The following is a 12978-nucleotide window of genomic DNA, read 5'->3' as shown; positions in this document are numbered from 1 at the left end:
ATTTATTTTCAGAAAAAAATATCTGTACAAGAAGCTCATATTTCCACATTGAAAGATCATTTTTCATGTTGTACAATGCTATTGTTAGAGATACAATATTTCCTAGATAAAAAATTCGAACAAATGAGCCAGGAGAATGGATATATTTAAAATTTTGTCTTTGTATCGTCTTATTGCCTAATTTCTATGAAAAAGAGTAACTAAAAGTAGTTGTGGAACATTTTTCACTTATAGATTTCAAATTGTTTTACTCATTCTTATCAAGGAAAGATAATACAGAAAAAAATAGTGCGTGGAGTCCTTCCGCGCGGAAGAAGTTAAACTTCGTAACCTGCGACGTTAATTGTAGAAGAATCAGCAGTCGTAGTTCTATTCAACGACTCTTTTTCCTGCTCCGCTCGATTCCGCGCTCTGTAATCACGGTAATATTGTGCATTTTTCCCTCGTGGACAAACCAGTGGAAGTGCTTGTGGTTGCCTCATCGTCTCGCCCTGTATTTGCATTAATAATGTATGTGAATGCGTCATAATGTAATTTCAGAAGANAAAATTTTACAGCCGACGCTCATTCTAACGACCCTTGTGGTCCGGTTAAAAACAGAAGCCATATCATGAATGATTAAAATGCTGTAAATATTAACTCTTAACAAAAAAAAGTTTGACCGATTTTAACAAAGCAATAAGAGTAATTTTGTTGCTAACACAAAAAATTATTATAACGCAGCCTTTCCTTCCATATTACTATAAACGTAAAAGTTCTTTTTAAAATAATACTTTATAGGTGAAAACATTCATTAAATATAATATGCGAGTTCGGGGCTTCGATTTTTCATAAATAACATGCCTCAATGTAATCTATACATAATAATAAACGCGGCTGTGTGTGTGTCTGTAATCACAATATATCGCCCCAGAAGCCTCGCCCAGGCACGAAACTCGGCACATAATTGTGTTTTGACATAATGAAGAAGTATTTTTTTTCTTTTTCAAAAATTTGGATTAGTTGATGTATGTACGTTAAGTTTTTATTTTGTAAGAAAATCTATGCTTTTTCGTCTTCAAAGAGCCATATTCAAAAAACTAGTAAAAAATCTCCACTCTTATAAATGTATGCTAATGCGAACCTTACAATTGAAATATTAATTTTCGACAACTTAAACCAATAATATACGAAGGAATTAATTAATTGTAAGGTTCGCATTAGTTTACATTTATCAAAGTGGAGAAAAGTTTAACTTTTGTATATTCGTACGGCAACATATTCGATACGTAAATTTACCATAGGCCTTAGGTTGCCATAGCAATGTTACATCTTCAAACATCCTCAAGAGCTATAACACATCTGCAGCAGAACTGGATATGAAGACAAAATTGCAGGACAGGAGCACTTTAATTGTCCACTAATCTTTACATTTCCAGCTATGTTTTAAAAAACTTTATTTGTGAAAACCTTTAGCGTGGTGGACAGCTGGCCGTCTTAGGCGGCTAGTTGTGAATATATATTTTAATTCTAAAATAAATCACACAAGAAGATCGACGTTTTACAAAAAGGGAGAATTCAATTTTCAAACAAGAAAAGTGAGATGAATAAATTTATTGAATCTTTTGAATCGAAAATTAATCAAATTATGAATGACTACAAACTACGAACACTTAAGAATTAGGATAAAAATTTAGGAGGTTATTTAAAGAGGTTTTAAGGTGTTTTATTGCATAGTAAGATCAAGGGAAATAATCATTTAAATTAGTTATTTAAAAGTTTTATCTGAATAAAATGACTAAATTTTGGTATGGAAGTTCTATTGAATATCAAAATAGCATTGAATCTGTAGAATAATAAAAAGAACTTCATGCATCGGTCGTTATAAAGGAGGAGCCGCTTTAATGGGGTGTCGTACTAAACAGTGTAGATTGCATTTAAAAAAATTTTCATTTAGGCTATTTAAGGCTCTCTTGTTTCTTAAAATTACCCATGCCAATTCTATGCTTATTATCATAATACGTGTGAGTTTGTAATATATTCATAACTGCTAAGTTAACTTTTGATACTAAGTTTAATTATTTTGTTTTATAAACAATGAATATTTCTCACTATTCATAATATTCTAATTCTTATTGTGACTACTTTTTAATATTCATAATATTCTTATTCTTATAATGAATACTTCTTAATATTCATCTTAAAGCAATGAATATTAAGAAATAATCATTGCATGGTAAAAAATAATGCCGAACTACAGCTTTAGTTTTGAAAAAATAATAATAAACTTTAAAATATTTAAACTGTTTGTCCGTTTTTAACTGCAATTAATTCTATTCCTTACATTAGTAGATATATTATAAATTTAGAATTTTATTTTGATTTTAAGGCACTTAAACTATGTTGTTTTGTTTATCCAGATAAAAAGGCTTCAAAAAATAGTTCGATAGATTTCATGTCAATTTTTGGTAACATGCTTTACATACTAAGATAAAATGTTATTTACAATAGCTTTAAACGTATAGTTTTTTAATAAAGGAATTTTTTTCTCTCCAATGGCAGGCACTGAATTTGAATCTTTCGCCTATACTATGCTAGAATTGTTGCTCATTTCGCGTTACCCAGTGGGCACCTGTGAACCAAAGTCACGGAGGCGAGCAACATTGATCACGCCACACTGCCACAAGCCCGTTTTTAGGGTGGGCCACATTCACACATCATACACACAACAGAGGACAGCACAAAGAGAGAGAGAAACATCCATGCCCAGAGCGGGATTCGAACCCGCAGCCTATGGCTTCGTAGTCAGGCACGCTAACCGCTCGGGCACCTGGCTGGCTTTTTAATAAAGGAAAATTATGCATATTTAAATCTTAAAAAATAGTATAATAAATGAAAGAAAATAAAAATAAAGTAATAAGAATGATAAGAAGAAGAAATAAAAAAAAAGTAATGAAATGAATATTAAAATAAAATTATTAAAATAACAAAATTCTAACCTTGCGCAGCATTGACTCAGCCTGGTCCATGTTGAAGTCCCGGGCTGCAATGATCATAGGTAAATAAAAACACTTTTGTTACAAACTTATCAAACAAACTGAATGCATGTCGTTCATTATTTGGTGTTTCATTCATTTGAAAGCATGCAATTTTTACTCAGATACAACCTTTTCACGCATTAGTGCAGCTTCAAATATTTCTTTAGTACCCTTCTAATGAATTAAATAAAAATACTATTTTAAAAAGTGATTTTCAAAATTAATTAAAAACAGCTTCAAATATTTCTTCAGTACCCTTCTAACGAATTAAATAAAAATACTATGTTAAAAAGAGATTTTCAAAATTAATTAATTATCGTTACTAATAAAAATTATAAATACTATTTTGCATTATTAAATGCATAAAAATTTATTATTTGAGCAGCATATATTTTAGTCATCTTTGAATTTTCCCGAGAAGTTAAGGTTGAAACATTTAGCAATGTTAGCAATTTTATTATTTTAAAATTAATTACAAAAATTTTAGTTTTGTTTTAGAGAAATTTAAATATATATTAGAATTTTTTAGAAATAGATTGCCTCAAAATTATTACACCCATTTTATGAAGAAAAAAATTATTTTTAACGTTGTTATTTTACATAAAATTGCAAATATTCTCATTATTTTTATCAGATTTCTGTATTATTTCTAATTTTATTTGATATTAATTTACTGTGAAATGAGTCAAAATTATAATTGTACAGTGGGAGTAATTAATTGATTTCAGCGATTTAAATTTCTTTACTATAAATTGTTTTTAAAACTATAACGATGTAACAACTACTTATAAATATTATTCATAGTGATACGATGAATAGTTAATGAAATGATTAATTATCAGAAATTCTGTGACTGATGAAACTTGAAAGGTTATTGAATCTTACCTTTCAAAAATCTATAAAACATAAATTTGTCTTCGTACATTGAGAGTTCCATTTCTTTTGTAAATCTTTTTTTAAACTGAAAAAAGTAAATAATGAAATGTATTACATTTTTTGATGTATGTACGTTAAGTTTTTATAGAAAGCAAAAAATAAATGTGGTTATTTAAAATTTTGAGTTTGGATGATAAGGATTGAATAAAAAAGTGTATGTTCAATTACAATGTCTATTTATGTGTTGCCCAAAGCGATAATCGAGTATCTAGAATGGAACGTAAAAGCAATAGTAAAAGCAAAGTTTTTGCTATTACTGATGTCGGCTCTTAAATTTGGACAAATGTGGAATTCGTTTTCTTCTAAAAAAGATTATATAAATTAACAAGCAATTAGTTGTTTACTTAAGCAACTAACCAATCTGAATTTAAGGGTTTTTTTAATAAAAAACAGGATTTTTTATTTTATTTTAAGCTTATATAATTAAAAAAATAGAAACAAAATAAAAATGATACCTTCGATTGCAGAAAGTGCAATCATTTATCATCTTATAAAAGCATTATTAAAATCGTAGATATAGTATCGTTGACATCGGTGGGATGAATTTAAATTTTTTTTTTGGAAAACGCTATTGAGATTTGAAAATTTGTAGAGCATGATCTGGTAACTCTCCCAAAGGAGTTTAAGAAACTTTATTTTTCATATTATTTTAAACACCATTAGCTTTAAATTCCAGATCAAATTACAGTAAAAAGTATGGGCACTTATAACCTTTTACCAGAAAATAAATTTTTGCAATAAAATATTATTGAACAAAAAATTTATATCGCAATTTTTACAGTATTATTTATTGAATCACTGCAATTAAATAAATACTAAAAATTAGGGTACAAATTTTGTGGTGAATATAGATTTCATGGAAAAATGGATTTTATGGACGTTGTACTTTGGGTGTCAGTATTTTCTCCGTCATTTTATCTCAATTCTGAAAATGCAAATATCTGCATCATATTATGAGATTCATTTATTACATTTGCGCACGAAATTTGAGCACGTTTCGGTGCCACCGCTCTTGAAAATAGTCAGTTCAATTACAGTCAAACTGAAGTTATTTTTTAATCAAAATGACCGAAAGCAGTGTTTGATTGCAATAGGTGGACTATTTGTCTTAAGAAACAATGTATAGAGAAGCAATGTATAGAAAAACAACGAAATTGATTTTGTAGGATATGCATTGTTGTTTAATTTAATGTTTAGAGTAAAGTTTACATCTATTGAACTCACTTCCTGGATTTTAATTTCTACATCAGGTCCTAAGATCTCTGTAACTGTCATGATGTCTGTTGATCTATAACTCAACACCTGAAAATAAAAAATTAAATTTCAAAGAAACATTTATAATCTTAATAAAATTTCAGAAGTTTGTTGTCGGTAATACAACAAAAAGTAGTGTCATAAAATGTCAACGAATATTTTAATTTTATTGCATTTTGTACACATCATGGACTCATTAGTGAAATACATTAAGTTAAGAATATCTAGTTTTGAGTTCTTTTAATCGTCTGCTCTTGCATTTCATAATTTTATAACCGTCGTTGAATAACTGTCCCAATTTTGGATTTACGATTACTAATGCTCAACTCAGTAGCCTTGCAGTTTTGAACTCAACCCAAAAGACAAGGAAACTCCTTGATCAAGTATTGGGTGAAATTTGCAATTGTGGAAGATTTTATGATGAAATTAACCTTCATTAGTGTTACATGCTGAGGAAAGCCACGAAAACCTCCCACGGTTACCCTGACGGCAAGGAGACTCTAACCCATGAAGCCCATCTACCATCGAGTATATTTTACGTCGGCAGTGTTGTCAGTGTAAACTGGATGCGGAATTCGTTTCTACCTGCCATTGCTGGGTTTCGAACCCGGTTCATCTTGACTCCGGTTCAAGAAGGTGAACACTCTATCCCCTGAACCATCTTAGCTCTCTATTCTTAGATGTTATAATATGGTAAAGGGCAAAATTAACGATCGATATTGACCATGAATATGAGAAATGGCGATTAAAAATGTAATCGTTAAGCGCAACCTGATAACCACTTTTTTTTTGGCCAAACATATTTCCCGTGATCTCCAAACACGTGCTTTCAACATCCAGTTTTATTTAATACACTGGAACGATGTAATTTTATCCTTTATTTGACATTGAGAAAAAAAGTATGCTGAAAACTACCAGAATGTGGTAAAATTTACCGTGCTTATGGCCCTATAGGAGCACCAAAAAGCTCGGTAATTTTCATCAAAGCGCTTTCTTAATGATTTTGAAAAAATTAACAACGATATGATAGTACATATGATAGTACATATGATAGTACATGATGTAATTTGATAATTGTGGAAAAATTTAATAATTTTTTAATGATGCCTAGAGCATGGCATAAAAACCATTTATTCAGTTAAATTTAATTTCCAGTTATGTATTTTTTACTAAATCGGAGAACAACATTGAAAACCACAGCATTGAAAACCAGAATTTCCGGTAAACTGTTACTATATGAATAGAAACTTTATTAAATGAATGGTTCAAACAGTGCATATTTTGGTTTTTATTATCAGATTTATATTTTACCAGAAACTTCACTACGAATACCGTACTATATTCACAAATAATATAGTACGGTAATTTTACCAGAATTTTTCTCTTTATGTTTTCTAAAATGTCATAGTTATGTGGAGGGCATAATAAGCGATCGCTATCAGCTAAACGGTAATTAAATATGAAAAATGGTAATTAAATGGCTCTGGTGAGAAAGACTTTAAAACAAAACTTACAACAGTTACTTTTCTCAACAACTGAAATTTAGAATAGCGTGATTAAGAAAAATATGTGAACTGTTTGCACTTTCAAATTAATATTGAAATGCACAGGTTTAGAATTTTCTACAGTGAAAAGTTTTCGGAACTTCAGTGTTCAAAAAAGTATACAAAAGCTAGACGCTAAGAACGTATCCAATGAGCGAGCATTGGATTGGGAAGCAATCCAAAATGAACTGCGAAAGCAGTTCCGGGGGTTGGCGAGCGCTAGCGAGCAGGGGGCGAAGCCTCCTAGTTTTTTTTAAAAAAGAAAATTGTTATATGGATTTGAATGATTGCTTTGAATTCTTAGAATTTTGAGCATTTGCAATGTACCTAAGTTAGTAGCGAGCGAAGCGAGCTTGGTTTGTGAAGCAACCATATAAGATTGCGTAGCAATTTTTGGGGGTTGGCGAGCGTTAGCGAGCAGGGGGCGCAGCCTACTAGTAAAATATAATACAGAAGATTATTTATAAACAGATTATTTATAATTTATTTTATATCTCAGTAATTTTTATGAAAATATTTATGTAACATGCCAATGAAAAAATTTAATAAAATTTAGACGAAGACTTATGTTTTCCAATAAAAAATTGCAAAAAAGAATATGCATTTACAATTAATGCGTAATGATTTCTCATCACACTGAGAAAAAAAGTATGGTTAAATTAATTTGTTTCTGGCTGTGTGGAAAAACCAAAAGTTTGGTAATTTCTACCGAAGCGTTGGTATTGATTTTGAGAAAAATTATCAGTAAAATATAGTTCTATAATCATTTTATGATTTAAGTTAAAATTTGGGGATTTCAGAAAAATTTAGTAATTTTATCGTGATACCTTGGAATATGGCATAAAAAACATTTATTCAGTTAAATTTACTTTTAAGTTTCCTACTTTTAACTAAATGTGTGGTAATAAGAACTATAATTTTGAAAACCGGAATTTCTGTTAAATCGTTACCATATGTGGAAGGAAAAATTACCAAATGACTGATTTCTATACTGTATATTTTGGATTATTTTTTTTTTCTACCAGAAATGTCATTATCACACTGTACAGTAATTTTACCAGATTTTATTTCTCCATGCAAACTTTTTAATTCAAAATAGTTAAATTCAAGAATAAAATTATGTATCTTTGATAACCGTTCTCACAGTTTATTACAGTTTATTTTCGAAAACAATAACTCAACTTATTTATTTTAACTCAAATTTACGTATTCGCTAAAAACAAATTAAGAATTAAAACTATTTGACATCTGTGAATTCAACAGTCAGAAATTTAATCTAATTCTAAGATTGAAGCAATAACAACCTAATTCTTTATTGTTTTAATCTAATTCTAAGATTAAAACAATTAAAAAATTATTTTTTAAATTAAACGTATCAATTTGTTTTATTAGTATATTCATAGCAGCTAATGGATTTTTTTTATAAAGTTGGGGTTCCACCAAAAAACTAAAGCTCAATCGCTTTGGGTCGCCTAGGCATCTTTAGGAACAAAATTTTAACGACTTTTAATTATCAATATTAAGGAGAGGAATAAATTATTCTAGAAATTAAAAAAAATAGGGTTTTAATTACACATCACAGTTATTTAGTTAAATTAACTTGTTGTTTTAAATAAAATGGAATTAAAACTTACTTATTTTCAATATAGAAGATTCAGAACTTAAGCAGTACTTTAATAATAAGCTAACAAGGCAATGCAACCGAAGGGCTATTTCTTAATGGTATTTAAAATAAATCTTAGAACTACTCAACTACAGTTAAAAAACCATTTTGAAAAACACTAGGAGCCAACAGGAAAAACCTTGATTTAGATATTATCATAGCGAATTGTCATGTTATTTGCAATTTAGAAATCTACAATTTCCTTACAGAAAATATAATATATTTCCTTCTAGCTCTTAATGAAGATATAATAAATATAACTATCTAAATTAAAGGTTCCAAAAATTTAAACTGCGACTAAAAGCTGAATTTGTCAAAAGTATTGTTCACAGTTATAAAAAGGAAAACTTTTGTTTGCTTAAGGATAATTTAAAAGTGAAGATTTTTTTGATAAGCGATAATATAAGATTCGGATCACGATTATAATTTCCTGAGATAAAATACGTTGCATCGATATAACTGCGTAATTATCTCTATAAAAGCTTCAAAATTGACATGAAAATGTTAGACTAAATTTTATAACGTACTTACTTACACTGAGAAAGAAGTTATGGCCGAATTTACCAGAATATCGAAAAATTTAAGTGCTTCTGGCTATATGGGAACACCAAAAAGCGCTGCGATTTTTACCGAAGTACTTCGGTAATCATAATGAAAAATTAACAATGAAGTATGGCTTTATAATAGGAGTTAAAATTTGGTTAATGTGGTAAAATTTGGTAATTTTATCATGATACTTAAGAGCATGACTTAAATACCATTTACTTTGTTAAATTAAGTCCGGTATTTTGAGTCGGGAACTTTCACTAAATGTGGGATAGTAAGAACTATAATTTTAAAAATCAGAATTTCCGATAAACCATTACAACATAATAAATTACCAAGTGACTGGTTTAAATACTGACTATTTTAGTTTTATTAACCAGAATTATAGTTTTTGGGCTTTAACCAGAAATGTCATTACCATATAGTATGGTAATGACAATTTGGTCTGTGGAGACATGGATTATTGTTAATTTCGATTATACAATGGATTTTCAGAAGTACGTAGTACTCCTGAACTAATATATATATATATCAAATATGCAACTCAAGCAATTGTATTAAAATTTGTTAGAGAATTTGAAAATTAAAAATAAAAATTTGATATATTTGAAAGAATTTTTTTTAAACATAATTCGACTCTATAATTATACAGTTATTTAAAAATGGCATTTTTAAAGTTGCTGATTCGTATCACTAAAAATTCGCACAACTTCCTTCGTGCTATTTTTTCGCTGTTTCATTTTTTTAAATGCTTAAAAAATTCCGTTTACTTTTGAGAATATGTTTATATTTATAAATTACCAGCTGAATACCCATTCTTCGTACGAGATGAATAAAAAAAGAAAATAATAAACCGGTGCTGCACAACACATCGAAATCATGCACAAAATTCAAGAGCACATACCGACATAAATAATAGAGCTGAAATAAGTTCAGTTATTTCTTTATTTACTGCTAGCTGAATACCCATTATTCGCAAAGGGGGAGGGGGAGAAATAAACATTAATTTATCAGTACTAAACAACACTACAAATCGTGCAAAGACAAATACCTACACAAATAATAAAGCTAAAATATTCTCAATGTTTTTTTTTACTTACTTAATATGTATTACCTTCCTCATTGGCTTTACGTTATTAGATTAAGCGAAACATGCATTTAGGTAGTTCATTCCATAAAAATAAAGATAAACTTCATTCATTATGATCTAGTAGAAGGCTGTTGCATCAGGCATCACCATCTCTCTCAAACTTTAACACCATCAAGCTACTTTCTTCTGTTCTTAATTCTCTGAGGAAGCGTAAAAAACCTGTGATAAAAATGTACAGTACATGTGCAGCTGCAAAAATTTAATCATAAAATACTTAGTACATACATAAGAGTATATTTGACACTTATTAAAACTGCACTAATTACCATGATGTGCCTACTACCAAAATTAAGCAATAATAATTTGGCGACTGCTTACTGTTATCACAGCGATTAAGTGCCTATTCTTTATTAATTTTGCTTATATCATATCTTATTGTTATTTCAATTGGTACCGATTACTAAAACAAATTAGGCATCATTGACGTTACTACATGGTTTGCCTATTTTTTTTTTACGCTCTCTTAAGTGAAGTAGTAACATTTCTCCAGTAATTTTGCGTTTTAGTATATTGCTTATTACCAAAACTAACTATTAAAGTAACTATAATTTAAAAAAGTAACAAACCATTTCTAAGTAAATATTACCAAAAGTAATTATCATTGATGTCAATAATTGTATTAGGTTTTTTTAATGTTTATCTTCAACAAATTAATTCCATTTCTCCATTAATTTTGCTTTTCAGAGCAAAACTTTGTTTAAAATTTCAACACGTAACACGTTTTAAAAGCATAACTATAAACAAAATTAAAAACATGTACAAATAAAAAATTTATATAAATAAAAATTAAAATATAAAATAAGATATTGAATAAACATAATGTAGGAATTAAATAATAATAAAAAATAAATATATAAAGTAAAACACCTATTAATTTGGCGACGTAGTCTGTCTCTACTACCACGACTAGAGCCCCTGAATTAGAGAGGCCGACTTATCATCCATTTCGGAGCAACAGCTTTTTTTTTAATAATGAAGAGCTACAAGATTTGGCAACTTATCGCTACAAACGACGTTAACCTCAACTATAATCGGTTAAGATAATCAGTTAAGATAAGCGTGTATCGATTAACATTGTTTTTCGGAAACTTTTTTTTTAATGCTTGTACAAATTCACTGCAAATTTTATTACCAGTTAAAAGTTTCAAATGAAAAAATTGCGTATGTGCTACATACCAATTACATCACTCTTTTTTATAAATGATTTCAAAGTAAATTTGGCATTAAATTTTATATTTCTGTTATATCTGGGTTTTTCCAATTTTTTCTCTTCAGATTTTTTTAGCATAATTAAAATAGGAAAAAACATGTTTTGGTCTGAAATATTTTTAAGTATGTTTCTGAAATCAAAATAATTAAATTTATATTATTAAAATACATGAAAAATCGCATATTAAATAGACCCCTTGATTCTCGCCAAGTTATGATCGCGGTTGAACGCCAACCTGGGCGATGTTGAACCCAATTCTGATTGGTTTAGATTTTAATGTTATTTTTAAATGTTCAACGGTATATGTCACGAGGTGTTATAATTTAATTGTTTTTTTGTGCTGGCTCAAATTCCGGTGGCAACGTTGTTCACGATGCCATGGTTACGAGCGATTCTGTAACTAGAGAGAGTAGTTGAAAAAGAATAATCAAAGTTGTGTTTGTTCAAAGATGTCTCAAGATTCCTAACTTGTTATTTATATAAAGACACAGCAGTATATGTAATTTCAGAGGTCAGTTAGTTCTATGTTGGATGCCAGCTGGTAAGGTTACTTATGCTTCTGGTTAATAAGATCGAAGGTATGTGGGCAGTCATTAAAAGGGACTCTTGAATAAAATGTCATCGCCTGTCCGGTACCACGGAAACCATTTTCGAATCGAATTTCACCGAATTTATGTGGCGATGGAGGTACACAGATTCTATTCATGATAAATTTAGACAGTAGCTAACTGCTATTAGAGAATTCTGCGTACCTAAATCCAAGGATATTCAAGCTTAATAAAGAAGTGAGTTGTTTTTTTCCTTTTCTTTCTGTGCTGACTCCATTAATATTTGTTTCGATTCAAAATGCATTTCATTGGGTTAATTAAATTTGCTTATATTGGGTTTATTGCAATTTTATGAAGTTTTGGCCGATGTTTTGTTGAAATTTTCCAATGTTTCATTGAAATATAATTATGTTTTGACCGCCATTCCTGTTACCATGGTGTTCCGCGCAAACAGGAATGGCGCCAAACATAAGTCGCCAATTTTCCAAGGAGCACCCTCAAGTATATTTTAAGTTATAAATAAATGAGTATTCACCTCAGATAAGCGAGCTCCATTTCAGGTTGTCAGAAACTTGTCTGCTCCAACATGGCGGATAGTTCAGCTCTGATAGTATAGGAGCCTTAACCACAACCACGATTACGTTGGTCTTTCAAATAACTTGGTATAACGAATCAAATATAATTAAGAATTAAATTTTTTATTTTTTTATTAGAGCAATAAGCTAGCAAGTATGACAGATATTATCTAGCGTGTGTGTGTGTGAAAACTGAATCCTCTATAATTCAATTTAAAATAAAGGCTTCCACTAAAGAATCAGAAAATTCAATTTTTTAATTCGCGATCGTAACGAACTATAGGGGGCGTTGTTGTATGAGACGCTTACCTGCGATTTCTATATGAACCGTCATTCAGTTACTCTGGAGACGTCGTTAATGTAGCGTGTAGCATTGCAACGTTCCTTCTTTAATGTGGCTTATTAAATTTAAAAAAGAAAAATGCTTGATCTTCTTTCTTGTACAACCGAAAACAAAATGGTATCTCTTTTTATTAGAGAAGGAATATCCAAAACACATCGGAAAAATATTTGTACATTAACAGAAAAAAATATG

The 12978-nt window shown here is 29.5% G+C and overlaps 1 protein-coding gene across 1 annotated transcript in view; it reads right to left on the bottom strand.

Moving 5' to 3' along the window:
• LOC107438698 (SEC14-like protein 2) overlaps positions 1 to 8540 on the bottom strand; it is a 33197-nt gene extending 24657 nt beyond the window's left edge. Inside the window, exons 1-4 of the mRNA XM_043049349.2 lie at positions 8386 to 8540; positions 5178 to 5255; positions 3903 to 3978; positions 2979 to 3022 (exon numbers count right to left, since the gene is read on the bottom strand). Coding sequence (XP_042905283.2) covers positions 2979 to 3022; positions 3903 to 3978; positions 5178 to 5228 — 171 coding nt within the window. The 5' untranslated portion in view covers positions 5229 to 5255; positions 8386 to 8540. The remainder of the gene's footprint in view (positions 1 to 2978; positions 3023 to 3902; positions 3979 to 5177; positions 5256 to 8385) is intronic.
• Between the last annotated feature and the right edge of the window lie 4438 nt (positions 8541 to 12978).

This window comes from Parasteatoda tepidariorum, chromosome 7, assembly GCF_043381705.1.
Source record: "Parasteatoda tepidariorum isolate YZ-2023 chromosome 7, CAS_Ptep_4.0, whole genome shotgun sequence".
In the NCBI taxonomy this organism is placed as follows: Eukaryota; Metazoa; Arthropoda; class Arachnida; order Araneae; family Theridiidae; genus Parasteatoda; species Parasteatoda tepidariorum.
Note: the sequence above shows the minus strand (reverse complement) of the source record. Positions and strands in the feature narration are given on the sequence as shown.